The following is a 26,266-nucleotide window of genomic DNA, read 5'->3' on the forward strand; positions in this document are numbered from 1 at the left end:
TATTAGCTAGCACTCCAACCCATTGTACCTGATTGGCTGAGATAATTATTGTACCTTACACTTTTCATCACATTTCTTTGGCAACTTAAAGGTCCCATGTCATGCACAAGCCGTTTAGGACAGAGAGTGAATACACATACTATACGGGCGGTAGTGGCGAAGTCCATAGGGACTTGGCTTGGCAACTGGAAGGTCACCAGTTCAAGTCCCGGAAAGACCAAGTGCTACCGAGGTGTCCCTGAGCAAGGCACCGTTCCCTACACTGCTCCCCGGGCACTGTACATAATGGCAGCCCACTGCTCCTAACACTAGGATGGGTCAAATGCAGAGAAACCGTTTCGTTACATAGTACCTATACTGTGTAATGACAATAAATTGAATCTTAATCTTATACAGAGATGCTTTATGAGAAACCAATGTGAGTTTGGAAAATTGCACAATATAAATCTATTTTAGTCCTCAACAATGGAATTATGATCAGTAGAAATGACATGGGGAGTTATTTTACTGATTAGCATGTTTTCTTTTCAGCTGTTTTGATTTATGTTTTGTGTTCCTTTATGTATTGGGAAAATTATTTTACTTCTTAAGCCAAATAAATATTTTAAAAGCCACTTAGATCAGCAGGAAATTCGTAGAAACTCGTAATTCTCACAGGAAAAGCTTCAAAGCTACAAACATATGATAATTTACAGACTATAATCTAGTTTTGACTACCAAACATTATACAAATGATTTCAAATTAGCACATTAAACATCTAATTACAGTACAGTATAGTCACTAGAACAGAACATCTGTCACCACTGTTTTTCAATGGCTGCCCTTTAATTGTGCTTTAAATTACATCCTTCTGCATTAATCAGCATTTTATGTGTTTACCATTTTTCTACACCAGTGTCACTTACAAAGATTCTTATTTATTTATTGGACTTGGCAGTGACTTGGGTACTGATTTAGAGGCATATTTATGTTCTAATTGAGAGCTGCTGTCATGTTTTGGAACGCTGCCACGTCTTGTAAAAATAACTGACAAGGAAAATGTATTGGGACCATCTGTGGGGAACATGAGATAGCTTGTTTATATAAGCAGAGCAGGTTACTAAGTCTGGGTTTTAAGTCTGTTTAAGAGAATATAAAGAGTTTGAGGGAAATTCTGAGTCAAATAACAGTCCTGCGTGAGATCAAAAACTGTCTTCAACACAATGGAAATATATGGAGCACGGCAGAAAAACAGCAGATTATAATTTACAGACCTTCTTCAGATGCCAGCCTCAAGCGGATGATCTCATTGGTTGAGTTAAATATGAATGATTGAACTGCACTATGTTCCTGTATAACACAACAAAAATAGGAGAGCATCAAACACAAGTTTCTTTTACATTTTTATGGGGGTATTTGAATGATAGTTTAAAGGTGGGGTAGGTAAGTTTCAGAAACTAAAATGTGAAAGTACGCAGCCGAAAAGAATCCGCCCCTTCCTTCAGACTTCCTTACAGAGCACCTCCTCCAACACACATGAACGCGCACATAATGTCAGCAGACTGGTGAAAGTGGCCGCCTGTTGCTGGCGAGTCATTGAAGTACTGCTGCAATGCACGCCCAATGATGGCACGAGATACATTTGTGCGTGCACGAGATGGAAGGCTGACAGACAGGGCGGCAATCGTTGTACTTTGTACTAAAACAGCCCCAAAGCATGATGTTTCCACCCCAATGTTTCACAGTAGGTATGGTGTTCTTTGGATGCAACTCAGCATTCTTTCTCCTCCAAACACGTCTAGTTGAGTTTTTACCAAAACGTTCTATTTTGGTTTCATCTGACCATATGACATTCTCCCAATCCTCTTCTGGATCATCTAAATGCTCTCTAGCAAACTTCAGACGGGCCTGGACATGTACTGGCTTAAGCAGGGGGACACGTCTGGCACTGCAGGATTTGAGTCCCTGGCGGCGTAGTGTGTTACTGATGGTAGCCTTTGTTACTTTGGTCCCAGCTCTCTGCAGGTCATGGACTCGGTCCCCCCGTGTGGTTCTGGGAGTTTTGCTCACCGTTCTTGTGATCATTTTGACCCCACAGGGTGAGATCTTGCGTGGAGCCCCAGATCGAGGGAGATTATCAGTGGTCTTGTATGTCTTCCATTTTCTAATAATTGCTCCCACAGTTGATTTCTTCACACCAAGCTGCTTACCTATTGCAGATTCAGTCTTCCCAGCCTGGTGCAGGTCTACATTTGTTTCTGGTGTCCTTTGACAGCTCTTTGGTCTTGGCCATAGTGGAGTTTGGAGTGTGACTGTTTGAGGTTGTGGACAGGTGTCTTTTATACCGATAACGAGTTCAAACAGGTGCCATTAATACAGTTAACGAGTGGAGGACAGAGGAGGCTCTTAAAGAAGAAGTTACAGGTCTGTGAGAGCCAGAAATCTTGTTTGTTTGTAGGTGACCAAATACCATCGATCTGATTGATTATTAGTGGAGCAAATTATCAAAATACTACGGAGGGAAGATATTTTCGTTTGGATTACTGGTCTGGGGGAAGCTCGCGAGTGTGTGTGTGTGTGTGTGTGTGTGTGTGTGTGTGTGTGTGTGTGTGTGTGTGTGTGTGTGTGTGTGTGTGTGTGTGTGTGTGTGTGTGTGTGTGTGTGTATACGTGTGTGTGTGTGTGTGTGTGTGTGTGTGTGTGTGTGTGTGTGTGTGTGTGTGTGTGTGTGTGTGTGTGTGTGTGTGTGTGTGTGTGTGTATACGTGTGTGTGTATACGTGTGTGTGTATACGTGTATGTGTGTACGTGTAATTTTGCGTTTGTGTGTATTGTGTTTGTTTCCCGGGGAAAACCCTCACGAGAAACACTGGCTGTTGTTATGCCTGCTGTGACGTTAAGTTACTCCGTTCTTCGCTTGTAATTATGCCGTCACAAGCTTCAAAGTTGTATTTATCATCTGAATTTACCGAAAAAAGTTTAATATTCTGAAAGCCAAGACTTTGTTTAATTGAAATCAGATGAAAACAAACTGTAACGGACCCTGCCGTGTTATTTATGATTACTCTGCAGAAGAGCAGATTGCCTGTCATCTTCCCTTTACAAGCTTAAAGAATGTATTTATCGTGTGAGTTTGGAAATAAAAGTTTCATATTCATATTCTGTTTTTTACGCAAATCCACGTTTATTTTGAAATGAGTCGTTGCGACTTCCGACTGATTTCGATAGAGCGTGTCACATATTGTAGGGCCATACCTATACAAAACATGTCTGTGAAGTTTTTTTTTCAAAATACCAAACAGATCACCCATTGTAGCCATGCCTCATACTCATGGGCGTAATTTCCACTGGGGACAGGGGGGACATGTCCCCCCCACTTTTCAAAATCCTGTTTGTGTCCCCCCCACTTTTTAAATGTGTTTTTTTTTTACGCAAGTGGTCATCGTCACAGAAGAGCGTCTGTGTGTGTGGTAGGAGCACATTTTGTGTGTGAGAGAGAGACAAAGAGAGAGACAGAGAGAGTTACAGGGGTTGTTGTTAGCATCTGGTGCTAGCTCGGAGCTAACGGAGATTAGAAGCTGTTTCAACAATAAGGAGAGGGAGATTCCTCAGAGATAACGTCAGCTCAGGGAGGTAAAGGACTCGCTGAGTGATTATATTGTAAACTTTAGTCTAAGTTATCTCAGTGGGTCTCAAACGGTTTGGTCTAAACAAATATTTCCATCTATTTAATATAGTTGTTCAAAATAAGTTGAAAAATCATTCCAATGTCAGTAAAAATTAAAAACACAGTTTGAAAGGAGGGTGATTAGTAAAATATGCATAAATAAAAAGAAAGAATGCAGACTAGGTAAGATAAAGATAGGAGAGAGGAGTATATCAATTATGTGTTATTGGTTGTGAGCATATTCTAATGGTGTTTGGAGTATTGAAATATATACAGTTCTGTGTCATATGAGTGTTGAGAGCTGTATCCATAAATCTCTTAATTTGTGCACCAGATTGATGCCTTTAACTGCAATTTAAAGAAAAAAATCTTACCAGGGGTGCATTCCCCCGGACCCCCCTATAGGATGTGAGGTCATCACAAATAAAACAGGTTCATGGATAGATAAGTTTACACACTCATTATATACACTTGTGTCCCCCCACTTCTCAAACCAAAGTTACACCCTTGCTCATACTGCTCAAACCCCTCTTTTGCAGCCCTGTTAGAGAAACGCGGATCGTGGGTCCTTAGCTTGAAAAAAGAAGAAGAAGATGAGGCGGAGCTAATGCCTGATCAGAATTCTACCGGAGATAAAGTTAAATTCTGCTGTGAAAAAACGCCATCCGGTTTAAACCACGTCAAGGATTATTTCTGAAAGAGTATGGAGCTCAAATGCTTTTCTCTTGCAGGTTTATCACAAGGTGAGTTCCCTTTTTATCTCCTGCTTTTTAAACACATGTGCTCTACACCAGGGGTTCCCAACCTTTTTTCCCAAGAGCCCCCCCAAATGACTCCTATTGGAAATTGCTCCCCCCCCCCCCCCACACACACACACACACACGAGGGGGGGGGAGTCGCAACAGTGGTAATTAAAGTTTCAAAGTCTCAAAAATGCTACAACTACTGTCACAAACTGGATGAATGTGAAGTATTTTGTTAAAGGAGGATGAAAGTGTAATTAAGGAGCACTTTTGGAGTGACTTTGATGGTTATTGGATTCCCGCTGTATGAAGAAATTAAAGGACGGCGCAAGTGGAAACAATTCACAAAGGGATTAAACTGTTTAAAACACATGCTCAAAGTAAACTGGATTTTGCTGATGTGTTTATGTGGATTCAAAAGTCGTAAATAATCTACAAAATGGAGGAGACCGATCTGATCGGAGCAATTGTGACAAATAACCCAACTGAAACCGGCATGGACAATGACTATGTTTTAAAAATGCGCTTATCCAGAAAAGCCTGGTTTGGACACTTTACGGGCAGAAGAAACATTTCTATTAAAGAAACAATTATACATTTCTGTCTTTTTATGCCTTTAATAGCTAACTTGAATTTGTAATCAAATTAATTAATCAATTATATAATATATATTATATACATAATCATGTATTGCGTTACAATTATATGTAAACAAAATAATAAATAAATAAATAAAAAGTCTAAATATGATATTTGGCCTCAAATCATCTGTTGGGAACCACTGCTCTACACAGTACAGGTTAGCTCTGAGTGTTAGCGAGGCTTGCTAATGTAAACAAAGACGAGATTACGTCCAAAACACGTCAGGCATTGTTTCTGATAGCAACTTTCTGTGGGTCTGCCGCCGATTTGACGTCAGTTCGGATGGAATCTGTATCCGCTCGTTGTACACCCGTTTTTTTTAAAAGATTTGGGTACGGAGGGAAAGAGAGAGGATTTTATTTTCTGACGCTGCGTGAGTTCCCCGACGCACCGGGGACACATATTTATGTATAAAAGACATCACAAAGTGCATTTTGCATGATCGGTCCCCTTTAAGGTACCCTGCATTGGCCCTTTGTGTTTTTCCGCTGCGACTGTCAAAGTTGTTCTCTGAAGCTGTTCTGTACAACTATAAAACTGTTGAAAACAGGAACATAAATCCATGACTGTTATTTTTGTTACATGTTATTGTGATACTATGTTATGTCACCCAACTCAAACAACTTAAATAAGAGGGTAATGACGTCTGACCGATTGAGGGTATGCTTTACATGTTACTTAAATTAGCATAAGTACGTTACACATCTGCATCCAGTAACATTAATTATAGTCTCCTGTACGGAAATTACAAGTCTCACTTTCTTATAAAGCTTTTCCCTTTTCTCTTTCATTACATTTAGAAGATAACAGGCTTGATGTGGTCCAGATCTTGCAATTCCTTGTCAGGCATTCAGATTTTATTAGAGCCCTTTTTCTCATGTCCAAATCGCTTTTAAAACCCTGACAGCCATTAGACAGGAAATCTAAATTCTTTACTGCTATTAGTGGTTGTAATTATAGAAATGATCTCAAACTGACTCACAGAAGGTTTCTGCCGAGCATTTCATCTGACAGCTGCGAAAATAAATTAAGAGGTTTCTATTTTTGTTTCTCTTTACCACACACAGTATCTTTATCACATTTCTTGTACAAAATATACACTTTATACTTATTGCTTCCCCTTTAAAATCAGTTCAAATCATTAGTGTTGCTCTATCAATAGTTTGACATTCTGAAAAAAGGTTTTTGTGCAAGTAAATGGTCAGCAAAGGCTAAAATCCAAAAGTTCTCTCCCACACAATCCCCCCTGCCTGAAACGCCTCCATTTGACTCCTTTGTTTACTTCTGCAACGTAGTGACATCACTATTTAACACTTTGCGCTTGTATTGGCTAAAGATCTTACACATTTTACATGATAAGTTAAGGGGTGGAGTGGGACATCTCTAAGCGGCTGACCAATCACAACAGAGCCGGCCAGCTAACCAATCAGAGCAGACTGGGCTCTGGTTTCAGACAGAGGGTGAAAAGAGGTGCTGCATGCCTGCATCACAGGCAGTATGAGAAAAATAAAGAGCTGAACATTAAAGCATGGAGACATGACACAGTAGAGGCATAACATATAAATATGAACCCTGAAAGTGAGCATAATAGGGCCCCTTGTAGGTGTTGGAATGATCTTTAGACGGAGCCAGGCTAACTTTCCATCTGCTTTCACTCTTTATGCTAAACTAAGCTATTCCTTTCAGATCCCTGTTTTTAAGCAAAATAAGCAAAATAAAATTGGAATGAAGAATGAAGTGTCTCCACAGCAGTGGTGGAAAGTGACTAAGTACATCTACTCAATACTGTTTTTAAGTTCAGGTACTTTTACTTTTACTAAGTACTTTCATTTTATACTACTTTATATTTCTACCATTTGCCTATTTTTTATTTACTCTACTACGTTTATTTTACAGATTTGTTTTCTAGTAACCTTATACATTCAGTACAAGTACATTTTTTAAAAGCGTACTTAAGTACTTTTAGTTAAGAACCATTCTCGATGCAGTACTTTTACTTAAAATGTAGTATTTCTACAGTGTGGTATTAGTACTTTTACTCAAGTAAAGAATCGGAATACTTTTTCCACCACAGCTCCACAGGGAGCTGAAACATGAAGGACTTTTAGTTAAATGAACAATAACATTTTTTGGGGTATTCAGTGTCTTTCCAATAAGGTAGGCCTACTCGTCTGTGTTGATTAACATTGATTATATATTTCTCCCCTCATAAAGAGGATTTGCATTTTTTGGTGGTTAGTTTTACTCTAGGTTTTTGTGTAATAATACTCTTATACTAATCCTATAATATCCCCTGCAGTGTGCCTGCCCATGCACTGCTGTCTCTGTTTACAATGTTAAATGCCGTGTGTATTTAAGAAATATTAAATAACTAAATATATGGTTTCTTCATAATCAATAACCACAGGTGGGTGAATCAAGCAAAGCTCACATATGTTTTGAGTTGCCGGCACGCGGCAGAGAAAGGGTTAAGAGTCACATGGTAGCGGGTGGTATTATCAGCACTGGGCTGTACAAAAAAAAAAAGTGTAAGTGGAGGAAAAAAACCTTTAGGAGAACAAAGAAATCAGAGTCTATTTAAAGAGACGTAGCCCCGGATTCTGCAGCCGTGTGACTCCCGGCTTTGCTCACCGCTCCTCCGGGGCCAAAACCAGCCTGCCTGTGCACCAGCTCGGTTCCTGACGGGGCGAGGATGCGGACTTCTCTGGCCGTGTGCTGCTGCGTCTTTGCACTGCATTGCCTGCAGAGCACACTTTGTCTTCCAATGCAGGGATCCAGCAGGTACAAAGCACCGGTGAGTTTGAGGACACTCATTTTTCAAACTTGTTGCAAAGCAGAACAAACTAAGTAGGCCTACCAATAGTCTACTTTGTTTATGTTCGGGTGCAGGATGATTGCATTGGGTTTGGTTTAACGTGTTGCACGCATGGGGAATGATTTATTATTTTGCATGTTTTATAGAATCTGCAGTGTTTACTTTTTCCATTCTTTCTGTCGCTACAAGGGTCCCCCCACCCCCCCACCCCCTAAACACACACAGGGCGCACACATGCACACACGTTTTCAACTGTTTTCCTTTGCAAACTTTGGAGCCGAATTCATCTTTTTTTGCTGCAGAAAGAGACACCGATGCACATTTTTGTATTAAGAATTACTTTTAGTTTTAAGAAGTTATTTTCTAAAGCAAAATGTGCACCTAACAACGCTCACAACCGCACTGAATACACACTATTTCCTCTGAATCATCTGGACAATTGGCGCTTATGTTGTAATTAAGAAAATGTCTAGTTTTAAACACAGGAGCTGGCCTGTCACTGTAATTAGGCCGGAAGCTGCTCTTACGTGCAAAAAAATACTATCATTATTGTTGTGCCTGCTCAGCAGTAGCATTCATGACTTTGCAGCCACCACCTGATGTGCTCTCCTTTCCGTGCATGCAGCATGACAGCGGAGTGTTTTGGTTTTGCTTCAGTGCACCCAGCTCAGATTTCTGGCGAGGCGAGAGAGAAAGAGAGGTTGCTGAGTTCCCCTCCTCTGCAGGGCAGGAAGCAGTAATAACAGGTCTTAGGGGCATTTTGTCAACAACACCATAAAAGACAGGGGTCCAGCATATGGACCCGTCATGACGGCGACAGTGGCACGCGTTACACAAATAGGACAGCCATGTGTTTCAGTGGCTTTTTTTTTAATCTCTGACATATTTACCTACCCTGACAGCGATGTTTGTGTGTATCAGAGGCAACATGTCCTCCTTGAGCTCTTACGGCCCGTCTACACTACAGCGTCGAAAGCTCCAAGCAGCTCCAAGCTGCCCATTCACTTTCAATGGGGTGACGTCACGTAGCCGCGCTTTTTCGCCGAACTGAATTGTGGGTAGCCGAGCGAGGCGTCTCAGGCGACCCAGGCGACCAGAAGTTGAACATTGTTCAACTTCTGGTCGCCTGGACGCCGGAGTAGCCAGCGCCAGCCAATCAAATCCCGTTTCCCAAAATCTGACAGCTGAAGCGCTAGCCAATCAAACCGCGTCTAAGCTGGGAGAGATATCCCGCCGTTCATTTCTATATTTTCAAAAAAAGTCGGAGGAGAAACTAACTATCGCCGTAGCGAATCACCCGGTTTTGTATGACCAGACCCTCTTCACCTCCCGGGATACAAACCGGAGGAACCAGGCATGGAGGGAGGTGGCAGAGACAGTGGGGGAAACTGGTAGGTTTTCGCCTGTTTGGGGAGTTTATATATATATTGCTCGCATAAAATCCCCGGGGTTTTTTGCTTTGTATGTCGGGGGCGGGAGATTCATGTGATTGGTTGTTGGCCGTGTTGCTTGAATAAAATCCCCAAGCTCCAGACACGCCCAGCTCCAAGCTATTTTTGGAGCTGTAGTGTGGACGCTCCGTTACTGTAGCAGGAACTACCAAAGGAGAGGTTTTTGAGACTTTGGCCATGTGTCTGTTTGTCTTCGGACAGAATGTGTCACTGAAAAAGCGTCACTACATTGCAAGATGCAGTCACTAAACTTTTTTTTGTTTTAGTTAAGATCAAAAAAGAAAATGGACATGGTCCGAAACTTAATAGAGAGGCGAAGTCCCGCCCATCTACTTCCGACCCATCGGACCTTATTTCGGAAAAAGTATGTATTGAAGTCAATGGGGAGAGAAAGATTATATTTCGATCCCGTTTGTATTGTGCCACGAATTACACATATGATGTTTGTCAATCTTAACAAATAATTTCCAGGTCAAAAAAGTCACAGTTTGTCGTAAAACTCATAAGACTATGAAAAATACGCAACTAGAAAGACTACAAATCCCAGAATCCCGGTCCCGCATGCTGGCTCTTACGGAACCGACAAACTCCCCTTTTGCTCTCAACATGCCCAGACTTGTAGTGATTTTCACCTATTTTAATACTTTCCGCCTCATTCTGAAAGAAAGAAGTGAAATGTGCCAACGTGACGGCCGTCCTGGTGTGTGGTGCGAGACGGGAGATGTAGTTCATTGAGCGGTTTCACACCAAAAAAAAGTGTTACTTCACAGTTTTACGACACATTTTAATTTTTTTGACTTGCAAAATTATCTTTTAAATTGACAAACATAATATGTGACCCGCTCTATCGAAATCAGTCGGAAGTCGCAACGGCTCATTTCAAAATAAATGTGGATTTGCGTAAAAAAATAGTTTTTCGGGGTTCGGGTGTTTTGTTTGATTTTAAATAAACAAAGTCTTGGCTTTCAGAATATGAAACTTTTATTTCCAAAATCACACGATAAATACATGTTTGAAGCTTGTAAAGGGAAGATGACAGCTCTCACTCGCCACTCTGCTCTTCCACAGCGCCGCTCCCCCTCCCTCCTCTGAAATTATGAATGTAAGGCGTATAGTAATCATAGATAACACGGCAGGGTCCGTTACAGTTTGTTTTCATCTGATTTCAAATAAACAAAGTCTTGGCTTTCAGAATATTAAACTTGTTTCGGCAAATTCTGATGATAAATACAGCTTTGAAGCTTCGGCATAATTACAAGCGGAGAATGGAGTAACTTGACGTCACAGCAGGCACAACAACAGCCGGGGTTTCTCATGAGTGTTTTCCCGGGAAACAAACACAATACACACAAACGCAAAAATACACACGTACACACACACACACTCGCGAGTTTCCCCCAGACCAGTAATCCAAATGAAAATATCTTCCCTCCGTAGTACTTTGATCATTTGCTCCGTGTGACGGAGCGGGTCACAGAGTGACTGACTCCGCCGCTGACAGCCGACTCACACACACACACCACACACACACACACCAAACATTTCCTGCTCTCTTCCGTCAAATGAACCATGCAATTTCTTATTTATTTTTATTTTTGTTAATTTGTTAAATGATTATGTTAAGAGGTGGTTAACCTGTTTATGTTTGGGTCGGATTGTTATATTGAAATGTGGTTTGGAGTGTGATTGTGTCACCTGTTGACGGTGAGCCTGTGGGAGGGGCCATGGGTTCAAAAGGGACGGTGTTGGTTCCTTGTTTGTTTTTTGGACTGTGTCACTCAGAAGAATGTTGCAGTGAAGGCAACAGCTGGGACATGTTCGGGGGTTTGTTGCAGAGAAGGAAACAGCCAGAACACGTTTCCTCTGAATGAGTGAGGGACGGCCTGTTTGTGGATTTTATTTTGTTGTCTAACTTGCGCTGGTTCGCTATTTTTTTTTGTTGCTGATATAAATAAAGTGTTTTTGGAGCTTAAACAACCGACTAAGCCATGTATCGAATGGACGAATTGAACCCCGTCACATATGGTGTCAGAAGTGGGATGGCTGGGCGGCGTTGCGGAGCGGCGAACGGGACTACGATCCCGGCGTCAGCAGCAGGAGGAGAGCGCGGCTGCCGGGTCGGAGCGGGCATGGGAGACGGAGGACGAGGATGAGGACGGGTCCTGGGTGGGCCCAGCGTCTCCTGCGGCCTCGCGGTCGGCCAGTGGACCAGGGCGAGAGGGGTTCCTGTTGGCGGAGCTTCGGGACCTACGGACTTCTGTTTCGGTTGGTGATCCGTATCTTCGGTCGGACTCCGATGGCCGGCCTGGTCGGCCGGCGCCTGGGTGGAGGCACTGTGCGGTGCGGAGATTCCACAGTGCCAGTGCGGTGAGGACATGCGAACTGTTTGTTGTGGTTTGGGACGCATTGCCAAAGCGTGGAGGTGGCTGTTTGCCTTTCCAGGTTGCCGCACATCGCCAACCTTGGGGAGGGAGAGGATAATGTGACGGAGCGGGTCACAGAGTGACTGACTCCGCCACTGACAGCCGACTCACACACACACACCACACACACACGCCAAACATTTCCTGCTCTCTTCCGTCAAATGAACCATGCCATTTCTTATTTATTTTTATTTTTGTTAATTTGTTAAATGATTATGTTAAGAGGTGGTTAACCTGTTTATGTTTGGGTCGGATTGTTATATTCAAATGTGGTTTGGAGTGTGATTGTTGTCACATGTTGACGGTAAGCCTGGTGGGAGGGGCTACGGGTTAATAAGGGACAGGGTTGGCGGAACCTGTCATAAAGTCCGCAAAAATAAAGCCCGCCCATTTAGAGGAAAGATATGATTGGTCAATTGTACTGTCATTTGACATTACTCTCTGGTTGAGTTACTATAGCGGGCCCTCTGTGAATGTAGAGAGGGACCAACAAGCTCTCCCGTCTTCACATAACTCGCAGAGACGGCATTTAACCCTTCACATTCCAACAGAAACTGAACAGGCAGATTCGAAGGATTTATTTCTTTGGAAATATTATTTTAAATACAATTAAATCAAGTTATTTTGGTAAAATTAATGAAAAATGTAACAACATGTAAAAAATAATATATATATTTTTTTTAATGTTTTCAAATATTATTTTTTAGAATATCTTAGGCCAGGGGTGGGGAACCTTTTTCCTCTCAAGGGCCATTTCAATGTTTTCAACATCCTCCGAGGGCCGTACAAATTATTGACCTCGGCTTAAAAATACTAAAATCACAGCCCACTCATTTCACTTTTCTTTCATGCTGTGCAAAGAAAAAGCAACCTCTTAGTCCAGATATCTCACCATGACTCGCGCATGCACGTGCACGGTTGTGGCATGCCCACCAAAACAGAAAGATATGGACACAAGATGTGTGCAAATGTATTTAGACTCCTACCTATGTGAACATGATTTAAGTGGGGGGGAACTAACCTCCTCTAGGGGGGGGGGTATGCTCCCCTGACAAGATTTTCTTTAAATGTTGAAGTTAAAAGCATCAATCTGGTGCACTTTGAGATCAACATTAGGAGATCTATGGATACATCTCTGTCTCAACACCCAGATGAAACAGAACTGGAAGCAGATTTTCTTTATGGGTATTTTACAAATCACTCTCCATTCAAACTGTATTCTTGTTTATTAATAACACATTTTGTACTGTCATATAGTATTTTATACCTGTTTACTTTATTCTCTTGTTTTTGTATAATGATCATATAAAGATGTGCCTTTATCTCACTGGTTGGAGAAAAAGCTTCTTATATTCGTTAGCATAGCTAGCTAACCAGATGCTAATAACAACACAGTTATTGACTGTATGATCAGTGTGACGGATGAACAGATCGCCACTGGGCTTTCAGCTAAAGACACAGACACGCAAAAACTGCAGCATGTGTACAGCTCCTTATGGCTACTGACATTTGTGAAGTCCCGGAGCGGCGTTCTGGTGCTCTCCGTCAGAACTACACCCCTTTCAGACGAGACATATACCACGTGATGACACGTTAGGCTTGTGTTGTGTTCAAGGACCCTGACCTTGGCCAGGAAAAACAGGTACTCACTTGTTTAATTATTTTGCGGTCTAGATTTCTTTAATTTTTTGCGTGTGTTTATAAATGACCTCGAGGGCCACACCAAATGATCTCGCGGGCCGTATACGGCCCGGGGGCCGGAGGTTCCCCACCCCTGTCTTAGGCCCTCACAGAGGGCCTAGAGGGCCCTCACGGCTCGCCACTGCACTCAACATGAGGAAAATGTGCAATTCTCACTTCTTACACTGAAATACCCTATTAGCTATTTTGTATCATCCATTTCAATATAACCGTTCTTTCACTGGTGTATAAAGTGCTCCACTGAAAGGTAGGAGTCCTTATCCTCTTTCAAACACCCTGTTCATGGCATGACTCTGACGCTCTTGCTAGCTTGTCTCAAACATAGCTCACTGGCTAAAGCATTTAGCTTACTAGCGAGAGCAGTTTTCTTACTAGCTAGACAAGTTAACTCCCCCAGCTAACCAAGCTTCGACAACACCTATGTGCACAGTCAAGCAGCAGAATTTTCTGTACCACATTCTGGTTTGTGCAGAGAGTATTTTACACTGTCAGGAATTTGTTCGTTCAACTTTAGGGTAAGAGCAACACTCACTGCTGCATTTCTGATGATAGAATGAAATTTGCGTGATTTGTCTGACAAATGTAAGCACATCACCATCCCCTTTGCAACTGTGCTCTAAACATCTCTGCCTGTGGGATTGGTTGATGCTTCAGCCTTTCAAAACAACTTGCAACCCTCCCTACAAAATCAACACTTGCACCCTTGCACCCTTCTCAGAAGTATTCCACATTCTTCTCCGTAACTGCTTATCTGAGTTGCCCTTCTGTTTTGAAAAATCTCTTATTTTTCTGTGTACCTGTAAACAAGACATTCCTGTAGAAAAAGCATGCATTCTAAACCAGCCATCTCTGTAAATATGGGTTACATAGTTGCTTCAGGAAGTAATCATATGATACAGGGGAAGAGAGCATACAAGGCATCCAGATGTACAGCATATACAAATTGTATAGCAACATATTACATAAAGAGCAGCATGTGGTCGGGGTTGCTGAAGGGCATGAATGAATCTTACTTTAATACTAGCGAATATATAGCGATAGGATCAAACATACACTCTTACTTCTGGGTATTTTGCTCGGAACACAACCATCTTCAAACATCTTTATTTTGATTCCAACTACACTTCTGTAAAGTGCTGTGTTGACAAATAGAACCAGGGGTGTAAAGTGGGGGCATAGAGAGGCAAAGTCCCTCCCCTTCCGGTGGACCTCCATGGGACCTTATTTCGGAAAAATTATGTATTGAAGTCAATGGAGAGAGAAAGATTATCTTTCGATTCCGTTTGGATGCAGCGTATCACAGTGCTCTGAGATTTGTCACAAAACAAAGAGAAAATCGCATTTCAGCTCTATGTATATGGAAGGAAAATCATATGATAGGATTAAAAACGACTAAACAGCTAAATAGAGTTGATGGTATGATAATTTCCGTCAGGAACTGAATTTCCAAATAAAATAACTGATTACCCAAGATCCTCAGCTATGGTTTAAGCTCGGTGATTGGATTGTTTAACCGCAATGCACGTTGGGATAATGGTGTTTATGCGATATGAAATCCGAAAAACTTTTTTTTTAAAGAAAATTATACTTTAATCAGAGTGTGCTTGCTTTTCTCTTTGAAAGTCATCACATAACGGCATTGTAATACACGGTTCGGCTGCATTAAATATTACACATCTGCCGTAGTTATTTATTTATAGAACCCTGATTAGAAGACTTCTAGAAAAACTGGAAGAACTGCCACCGAAACTGAATACGTGACGTGGATCATAAATATATCAGTAATTAAACAACATCTTCAATTTATTCTAGTGAACTGTCAACAGGGAGGAGCCTCGCTGCGGGGTAACGGTGGACCTTGTGGCCCGATTGGAGTGGGGCGAGTGGCCCGACCGGCCCACTTCGGTACCGGCCCATTGGGATTCGTCCCGAACGTCCCGATGGCCAGTCCGCCACTGGCTCTGTGTGTTCTAATAATAATAATAATTCCTTACATTTATTATAGCGCATTATCAATGACTCAAAGCGCTTTACATATACACACATTGCACATCATACATGCAATGGTCAGATACTGTGGACAATACCCACAGGAGCAAGTTCAGGTGAAGGGTCTTGCCCAAGGACCCACCGGCTTTACAGACGCAGCAGCGGCGGGTTTCACCCCTTGATGATCATTGCACAGCGCACTGCGCCACACCGTCCATCTTCACGCCTCAAGGTCATCGAGGCGCTTTTACAAGTATACATTGGTATTATACATGTACTGTGGACAATACCCACAGGAGCAAATCCGTGTGCAAGTGTCTTGCCCAAGGACACAACGGCCTGACGCAGTGGCGGCGGGAGCGGGTTTCGAACTGGAGTTCCCCAGCACTCCCCCTTGATCTGATGATCGGATGCACAGACCACTGCGCCACCCGTCCCGTTCTGAATGTTTGTTTCCCTTTAAAACAGCTGCGGGCAGCAGGTACTCTGAGAGTCACGGACATTTTCATAGTTCAAAGCAGACTGGTTTACAGACTCTCCTGTTTTGCCAATCCGGTGCTTAAACAAATAGCTCTACACCCCTGGTCGAAATGTCCATAATATTAAAGAGCCTGTGACACGGGTTTCACCCATCATCCAAACCCATCCATTTTTTGTAAATATTGTCCCCTTGAAATCGTTACTGAACTGATTTGGGATATTTGTACTTTGATAACCATTAATCTCCCCTTCAATGTTGACCATATTCTGGATCTTCTTGGGGATTCTTCAAATCCCGCCAAATTATGTGTGATGTAATTGCGGGCCAAGAGCTCCAGCTGCACCGTTCCGGATCCCAGCATCTGCATGCAAACGCACGATGGCGCACACAGCTGCAAGCTCAGACAGCGATGACAGTTTAATTTTGAACGTGTCTGAGATCTCATATGAGGCTGAAGGATCGGTTTATGTTTTATCTGTTAGAAGTTTAGGAATTAGGTGCGTCAATATGGGCGATAATACGGTCATGTAGCCAGTGGTGGACTGGGACTAAAAATCATCCCGGGACTCTTGACCGGCCCACTTCGGTACCGCTAGTAAGTTGTCAATGTGGGGAGTGGGGGATGTGCTAGTGACTTATCCGACCGGCCCACTTCGGTACCGGCCCATGGGGATTCGTCCCGATGGCCAGTCTGCCACTGCACCCAGCCCAGCCCACGTAAACTGTCAACGGGGGGAGCCTCGCTGCGGGGAAACGGTGGACCCAGTGTCCCGATCGGAGTGGGAATAATAATAATAATCATAATCCGTGCATTTTATCCATTAATTTCCCCAACATTGTGGTAAAAAAACACACGTTTAATCCATGTTGGTGTACTACAACTACAAAAAGCATCGGTTTGTTTTTTCATCAGGAAATGCGGACCGGCTCAAACAAACGATTTGTAATCATCATCCTCACGATCATTTAATGTATCATATGTTCGCCGAATTGACATGAAATCACTAATAAATGTAGTTTAATCCACATGAGTTTACAACTACAAAAATAATCGATTCGTTTTTATATCACATCCGACGGGAGGAAATTCAGCAGCTCTCACTACCGATTTTTTTTAATCCTAATTTAATCATCATCTTCACCACAATCATTTATGTTTATGTTCGCCGACTTGACATGAAAGCACTGACAAATATGAATATACTGTAGTCAAGTCCGAGTCACCCAACGAGTGTTCGAGTTGAGTCTGAGTCATCATTACCTGTATTCGAGTCCAAGTCCGAGTCACCCAAGGAGTGTCCGAGTCGTGTCCGAGTCGTGTCCGAGTCCGAGTCATCATTACCTGTGTTCGAGTCCAAGTCAAGTCCGAGTCACAAGTCTTCATGTATTAATCTTCATGGATATATGTGTTCAAATGTATAGCTGCTCCTCTACATTGCTTTTATCCTGTCATGTTATACTAATCTGTCTATTGACTACTGTGAAGCGAGTTTGGCTACAATTCTTGTAATAGGTGCTATACAAATATAAAACGTATTACTAATATTAATATTATTATTGTAAATTACCTTTAATATGTCCAACTAAATTTAAAATGAGTTGACTTTTAGAGAAGTGATTATATTTGTATGCCAATATTTTCCTATGGTAAAGTTTTCGTTTTGCACTTTTATTTTGATAGTAATAAGATCGGGACTCTTATTTTGAAGGAACTTTCACCGGTAAAATCAGTTTACCTATAAATATTAAGCCCCAGAAAGCACATGGCTACTTAGCATGCAAAATGACCTCATTCTGCATGTTAAGTAGCCATGTGCTTTCGTGTTATCAGCTGAATCTTTATTTATTGATTAGATAACGTTACTCTGATGATAGTGTTCAACACAGCCTATATGTCTGAACTCGATCCTTAGAGTAATGTGTTACAGAGCCTTCTCTTCAATATTGTTTCCACATAACATAACAAGCATTTTGCGCTGCTCTTTCCCAATATGGAAGCAGAATGTGTGAAAGCATACAGCAGTGACCACCAACTGGCGGCCCACGGGCCACATCCGGCCCGCCAGACATTCTCATCCGGCCGGCCAGACATTCTCATCCGGCCCGCACGGGGGTGACTGTGGCGTTAGCTGAGTGGTTATTGCGTTTTCTTTACAACGTCGTGAGTAAGGTGCAATACCGGAGTCCAACAGAGAGGCAACAGCTGCGGGACAGTAGACTGCGTACTGCGAAACATTCCCTGCCTTCAAGAAGAAGTGACACTTCGTTGTGAAGAGTCTGCTTTGTGCACTCCGCAGCAGTAGCCCCGCTGCGACGGACTCCAACAGAGAGGCAGGAGCTGCGGGACAGTAGCCTAGAAGCAGGGTTGGGTTGTAACCTAGACTGGTTGTAACGGAATACATGTAACGGCGTTACGCAGAATATAAAAATCAAGTAGGCTAACTGTATTCAGCTGGCGTTACATTTCAAAAACGAGTAATCTGATTACAGTTACTTTCATAAACCTGAAGTGAATACATTTTGGAATACTTATTGGAGTTATTGGTGGAAAGGTTTCCTCACAAAATGTAATATTCATTACCGGCAGAACTGTGTGCACACTGCACGGCGCTGCAGCATGTCTGTGAGCGAGAGAGATGCAGCGTGTCTGTGAGGCCCCGCCCCCGCACGCAGATGAGAGAGTGAGATCTCTTTTAAAATATATTGAAAGTTAGAAACGGAGATGGTTGGATAAAATGTGCAAGATAACGTTTATGTAGCATTTCTTTATTGTCGAAATGATGACATTTCATAGATCAAATCAAAGTGAATGGCCTGCTGCTGCTGAATGCATGGGGCAAGTGACTGGAACAAGTTTTAAAAGTTATTACATCGTTTCAGATAATACATTAAAGGTCCGCAGTACCTGAGCGTGCTCCACTAGCATTGTGGACTATATAAAAATCACTGGCCCGCGATTGTGTCTATTGGATACATTTTGGCCCTTGGACAAATGTAGTTGGTGATCCCTGGCATACAGCATGATGCGGGTGTGTCCTAGACATGTTTAGACTCGAACAGCGGGGGCCAGTACGTGAACTCGCCTCAAAGGTGCACAAGCCAGGATAGAGGACATCAGACTCCAGAGAAAACTTGCTTGAGTCCGAGTCCAAGTCGGAGCATCAATGTACAAGTCGAGTCCAAGTCATCGTGCACGAGAATTCACGAGTCCGAGTCGTGTCAATCAGTGCGCGAGTCCGAGTTCAGGACTCGAGTACTCCATCTCTGAAGTCTGTAGTCAATTTCATTAAAACGTTATTAACGTGCCTAAACTCAGTAATTCACCATTTATACGCATGACAACACACTTTGTCCGTGTTTGGCTCTCTCGCCGCACAGTGAAGCGTTCCCGCATTGACGTCACTTCCGGCTTCCCCTAAAACTTCAAAATGAGTCGAAGGAATTTCCCCGCGATGTTCGAAATTATTGATATTTATCGGAATGGTATCGCACCTTCTTTTTTAAGCTGACGGTTCGAGACTACTAGTAGCCCAATATTTCATTGCACAACAGTTGTTGGGAGGCTTTCACAGGCTCTTTAAGTCTGAGTTCGAAATATATCTCAAATAATGTATGCACTGTCATTTCCCCACGTAAACATAACTATAGGTTACTTACGTAACCCCAGATTTCAGAGTAACATGAAGTGAACATGAAGCATCAATCTCATTACGCCAATCCGTCAACGTCAGGGAATCCACCCACCCTTTAAGTAGCTTGCGCTACGACGCAGTGTCATTCAAAATAAGCACCTCTTCTCGCTTCGCCTTAGCAAGAAGGGCCGTCTGGTGAGACATCTCACTTCATGTTACTCTGAGTTCTGGGGTTACGTAAGTAACCTATAGCTCTCATTCATAACACTCCGTTTGGTGTCACACTATGGGATATTGAAACTCCCGTATTGCTAGACATGCTTATCTCGAAAATCACCAAAACAACCAGAACTTAACAGGTAGAACCCTGTCTCAACACGGGGCCCAGCACTGCGCGGGCCACACTTGGAGCAGAGACATCTAGCCTGTAAAAGCGGACAAAAGTGAGCGGCGAGGACCAGCTCGCTGCTTCACAAATGTCTTGGATGGAAACACCCTTGAGCAAAGCCCAGGATGTAGCCAGTCCACGAGTAGAATGAGCATGCAGGCCCGTTGGTGTCTGCAAACCCTGACTCGTATAAGCCAGAGCAATCGCTTCCACAATCCAGTGGGAGAGCCGTTGCCTGGTAATGGGCTTGCCCTTCTGAGGGTTAGCCCAGGATATAAAGAGTTGGTCATTACAACAAAACTCTTTTGACCTGTCCATATAGATGCGTAAAGCACGAACTGGACACAGCAAATTCGGCCGCTGTTCTTCAGAGGAACACAGCGGCGGAGGAAATGCCACAATGTCAATGGGGGTACATGAGCCAACCACCTTAGGTATAAAGGCAGGGTTGGGCTTCAGCAACACTCTCGTTTGCCCCGGGGCAAACTGAGTGCATGAAGGATGTACAGAGAGCGCATGAATGTCACTGACTCGCTTGGCAGATGCCTGAGCCAGTAACAGCACTGTCTTCAGTGACAGGTGTTTCATGTCAGCTTCTTCCAGGGGTTCAAATGGAGGTCGAGTGAGCCCATCTAAAACCACTGCCAAGTCCCTTAAGGGCACCAGTGACCTGGAAACAGGGAGGAGCCTGCGAGCCCCTTTCATAAAACGGCAGACCAAAGGATGTTGGCTAGCCGTTCTTCCCTCAAAGCCCACATGGCATGCAGCAATAGCAGCCAGGTACACTTTGATCGTAGAGAAAGCTCTGTGTTTCTCAATTAAGTCCTGTAGAAATGATAAAATCACCCCGACAGGACATTGAAAAGAGATGTGTCCAAACACCCTCCACTTACAGTCATAGAGAGACCTGGTGGAGGAAGCTCTTGCACTCTGAATAGTGTTTATCACCTTCTGAGGGAGCCCCACTGTATTCAGATTGTACCACTCACGGGCCAGGCCCATAGTGCCAAGCGCTCTGGGTGTGGGTGAAAGATCGTCCCCCCCGCCTGAGACAGTATGTCCCTGCGTAGCGGGAGCTGCCACGGCTGCCCGTACAGCAGCTGATATATCTCCGCCAGCCAGTACATTGCAGGCCAGTGCGGAGCTATCAGGATAAGTGTGTGGCGTTGTTCTCTCACTGTGGCCAGAGTTGGGGGTATCAGAGCCAGGGGTGGGAGCGCTTACAGAAGGACCGGAGCCCAAACGTGCGCGAGCGCGTCCACGCCTAATGGTGCGTTCAAATCGCGCATTGAAAAGAACAGCTGACATTGAGCATTTTGTTTTGATGCGAACAGATCTACCGCAGCTCGGCCGTAACGCACCCACAGCTGACTCACAATTATTGGATGTAGAGTCCAGTCTGCATATAGTGGTGCACCACTGGACAGCAGATCTGCCCCGAGGTTCATCACTCCTGGTACGTGCGTCGCTCTCAGAGAGAGGAGACGTCCGCAGCTCCATAAGATCAGTTTGCGTGCCAGCATGTGTAACTGGAGAGAACGCAAACCCCCTTGGCGGTTTATACACAATATTGTGGTCGTGTTGTCTGTCCTCACGAGGACATGATGTCCTCTGAGAAAAGGCAGAAAGCGTTTCAGGGTGAGGAACACCGCTAAAAGCTCCAGATAATTTATATGTGACCGTTGGAGGTCTCTGCTCCAGAGACCCCTCACAGATCGACCTTCGTATATACCCCCCCAGCCCGTCAGACATGCGTCTGTGGTGACCACCTTCCACGATAGGACAGCACCCATAGGCACGCCCCGTACTAGAAAAGTCAGGTGTAGCCAGTGGCGCAGTGCCATTACGCATTTCATAGTGACCATCACTCTACGCGCGCCATGACGCGCGGGGTCCAGTCTGAGGGCAGCTACCCAGCGCAGAAACTCCCTCATGTGTAAGCGTCCCAGTCGTACCACCAGGATGGCTGATGCCATGAGCCCCAGCAACCGCAGACATGATCTGAAGAGAACATATTTGCGTGGCTGGAAATGAGCGAGGCAAGCCCTGAAGGCTTTCACTCTCTCTGCTGACAGGCGGGCTGTAAAGGGCACCAAATGCAGGCGTAAGCCCAGGAAGAGTACAGTCTGGGCTGGGGACAACATGCTCTTTTCTGTGTTTATTACAAAACCCAGGTCGAGCAGGTGTTTTACGAGGACATTCGTCTGCGTAATAGCCTATTGCTCCGACTGTGCGAGAAGGAGCCAATCGTCCAGATAAGTTGCCAGGCGAATACCTATCGCGAATACCTATCGCGGCTTCCGTACACCGTACAAACACTCTCGGGCTGAGAGACAGACCGAAGGGAAGTACTCTGTATGCGTAACAGACACCCTGAAAGGCGAACCTCAGATATTTCCTGTGTGGGTAATATACTGGGATGTGGAAATACGCATCTTTCAGGTCAACTGATGTGAACCAGTCGTTTTGGCGCACGAGACGCAACAGAGATGGGTGAGTGAGCATTCTGAATATGTATCTTTTGAGGTATTTGTTCAGAGCTCTCAAATCTAGTATAGGCCGAATTCCGTTCCCTCCCCGTTTGGGAACGAGGAAATACTTGGAATAAAAGCCGCTCTGACTCTGTTCGGCGGGTATTATCGATATAGCCTTCTTTTCTAGTAGCGAGAAAATCTCTTGCTCTAGAATATGGGCCAACTCTCCCCGGGTCTGTGAATACAGAATGCCCGAGAAGTGAGGGGGGGTGACAGCGAATTGGAGCCTGTAGCCCTGTGTTACTGTCTTGAAAACCCAAGCAGAATCTGTGAGCATCCTCCACTTTTCACTTCTCAAAGCGAATGGAGATGTCACAGCTCTGTCGTCTGCCCTCAGTGTCTCTATTTGTTGTGTTATGGGGCCCTCTAGTGTCTGAACACGGTGGTACCCCAGGTTGACAACCCCGGCCGACACTGCGCATGCCGTCCTCTCCGGCCTCTCCATGCCGCCACAGTCCAGGGAGGAGGCACCCTGGATTGGGGCCTTGTTGCTAATGGGGCGGTCTCTCCACGAGACCAACACCTCATCCAGCATCTCCGGAAAGACTGGAAGGAGCTGCCTCTTCGTCCTCGCTGCTTGGGGCAAGTTCTTCCCCTCGTAGCGAGATCTGGAGGTCTCCTTGGCCACTTCAGGCCATGGGATGTCCAGCCTGGACGCAGTGCGTTGACACGCGGCCTGCAAGTCCATACTTAGGACGGGCGAAGCTGGTGTGTTCTCGCCTGGGGGAGCGGACATCGCTCTCGGCTTTGCAGCCTGAGCCGATGAAACGAAGATGTCATCCTCATCTGAGTCAGACAGGAAGAACTCAGAGGTATCCTCTTCGTCATCCATATAGTACAACTCCAGGACATCCTCCGCGGGTGGAACCATGGTGAGGTCCAGTTGGGAGCCCCAGCCTGACACGGCGTGGGGCTCCGGTTCAGCGGCTGTCGCTGTTGTTGAGCCCCAGTCTGACACAGCACGGGGCTCAATTTCTGCGGCGGACGCCACTATGTCTTGATTGCCGGCCGGCGAATCATCGGACATGAGGGGGTCCCGTCCCGACAAGCTAGCTTGGCGTGCTAACCGTTGGCGGAGGCTCTTAATGGTGAAGCGGGTACAATGACCGCACGGGCCGGGGTTATCGATAGCCTCCCGGGCGTGTTCCAGCCCGAGGCAGGACGAGCAGACCTGGTGTGAGTCTGTGCCTGAAATCTTAAACCCAAAAACGTATGAAAAACTTGGGTCACAGGTTCCTCAACTGTGACCCAAGTTTTTCATTCATTGCATAACTTCAACGTAGTTGTGTATATGATATGTCAATAAACCTTTGAAAAACTTGAAATCTTGAAAGGGATGTGCAAAATAGCCATTATATACAGTCTTTAATTAACTATTAGTAGAGAATAACGAGTAATGAATATGCTCTATAGGGATCTGCAAGGCAAGTTTATTTATATAGCACTTTTCTGTACGTGACAATTCAAAGTGCTTTACAAAACAAATGAAAATACTTTTTAGGAATGAATACAGTAAAACACATTATATAATGGCATTTTACAACAGGCATTACAAAGCAAAGATAATAAAATAATAAAAATAAACTCCACCGGTATACAATACATGTTTAAAAGGCATACTGTAGTTCGAATATGATCATCTCAATTAAAAGCAGCGGAAAAGAGATATGTTTTTAGTCTCGATTTAAAAATAGTGAGCGTTTCTGCGGACGTGCATGATTTGGGTAGTTTGTTCAAGAGTGTCGGGCATAACAGCTGAATGCTGCCTCTCCATGTTTTGTTGTTACTCTCGGAACCGATAGCAGACCCGTCCCAGAAGACCTGAGGCACATTGATGGCTCGTAATTATGTAGGAGTTCAACAATATACTTTGGTCCTAAACCATGTAATGATTTAAAAAACTAGCAATAGTACTTTAAAATCAATTATTTGGCCGACTGGAAGCCAATGTAGAGATTTCAGAACCGGACTGATGTGATCCACTCTTTTAGTGTTAGTGAGGACACGTGCAGCAGCATTCTGAATCAGCTGCAGTTTTCTGATGGATTTTTTTTTCAGCCCTGTGAATACACTATTGCAGTAGTCGAGTCTACTGAAAATAAAAGAATGGACAAGCTTTTCTAAGTCCTGTTGTGACATTAGTATTGTAATCCTCTATATATTCTTCAGGTGATAATAAGCAGACCTAATGACTGTTGTAATGTGGCTGTTGAAATTCAGGTCTGAGTCCATCACTACACCTAGATTTCTGGCTTTATTAGTGGTTTTGTAGTCTGCCGACTGAAGCTCTGCGATTACTTTTAATCGGTCCTTCTTTGCTCCAAAAACAATTATCTCAGTTTTTTGTTTGTTCAGTTGGAGAAAGTTCTGAGTCATCCAGTCAGTGATGTGCTCAATGCACTTGCTCGGTGTTCTAATCGGAGAATAGTCTCCTGGTGTGATTTTAAAATAAATCTGGGTGTCGTCTGCATAGATGTGATAGCTTAGATCGCTCTTTTTAATAATTTCAGCCAAAGGTAGCATATAAATATTAAAAAGCAAAGGTCCTAAGATGGAGCCTTGAGGAACCCCGCATGACATATTTGTCAAAGTTGATGTGTAATTGCCTATTGGGATAAAGTTTTTTCTGTCCTTTAAGTAGGTACTAAACCAATTTAGAGCTGTTGCTGAAACTCCCACCCAGTTTTCTAGATGGCCTAGCAATATGTTGTGGTCAACAGTATCAAAGGCAGTGCTGAGATCTAATAATTAGGGCTGTCAAGTTAACGCGTTAATAACACGTTAACGCAAAAAAAAATTAACGCCACTAATTATTTTAACGCGATTAACGCATGTGTATTTTTTTTCCTCAGCCGCCCCGTAGTTTCAGAGCACATCGAGTTTAAAATACCATCTACAAGCTGATGCTGACAGCCCCGCTGATGCTGACAGCCCCGCTCCTGCCGCCCGCTTGTGGCAGACCACACTTCCACGCTCACCGGCAAGCACCGACTGGCCATCGGGAGGACCGGGAGGGTGTGTGTATGTGTGGCCCGAGCGAGAGAGAGGTGCTAGCTAGCTGCGCTAACGGATATAAGGAGCTGTTTAAATGAAAACGGAGGAGCAACATTTCGCCACAACTGCGCCGAGCACTTGACTTTATGCAGGAAGCCAGACAGTGGGACATTGTACGAAAAGTCAGCACACTCAGCACGGATAGTGCGCAACATGATTGCAGCGTCCAGGCAGCTCCCGTTCGAGCATATGCCTTGAGTTGCCCATAGGATAGCTCCAACGATCCATCACACACACACACACACACACACACACACACACACACACACACACACACACACACACACACACACACACACACACACACACACACACACACACACACACACACACACACACACACACACACACACACACACACAGTATTGATATTTGTAATGTTCAGAGGTTGTTGTGTTTAATATTCATGAGAATATTTGTCATTGTTCAAATGATAATAAACATTAGCATAAAGCATATTTGTCCACTCATATGTTGATAAGAGTATTAAAAACTTGAAAAATATTCCTTTAAGGTACATTTAGAACAGATCAAAAATGTGCGATTAATTTGCGATTAATCGCGATTAACTATGGACAATCATGCGATTAATCGCGATTAAATATTTTAATCGACTGACAGCCCTACTAATAATACTAAAACTGATATTCTGCCACTGTCTGTGTTTAAATGAATGTCATTTAAGACCTTTACAAGTGCAGTTTCAGTGCTGTGGTTAGGTCGAAAGCCCGACTGAAACACATCAAAACCGTCAGTTAAAAACATGAAA

General features: G+C 43.9%; 1 protein-coding gene across 1 annotated transcript in view; it reads left to right on the forward strand.

The window, feature by feature from the left end:
* Positions 1–7,628: 7,628 nt before the first annotated feature.
* LOC117452924 (stromelysin-3-like) overlaps positions 7,629–26,266 on the forward strand; it is a 61,302-nt gene continuing 42,664 nt past the window's right edge. The window contains 1 exon segment of the mRNA XM_034091741.2: positions 7,629–7,823. Coding sequence (XP_033947632.2) covers positions 7,722–7,823 — 102 coding nt within the window. The 5' untranslated portion in view covers positions 7,629–7,721.

Source organism: Pseudochaenichthys georgianus, chromosome 9, assembly GCF_902827115.2.
Source record: "Pseudochaenichthys georgianus chromosome 9, fPseGeo1.2, whole genome shotgun sequence".
Taxonomy (NCBI): domain Eukaryota; kingdom Metazoa; phylum Chordata; class Actinopteri; order Perciformes; family Channichthyidae; genus Pseudochaenichthys; species Pseudochaenichthys georgianus.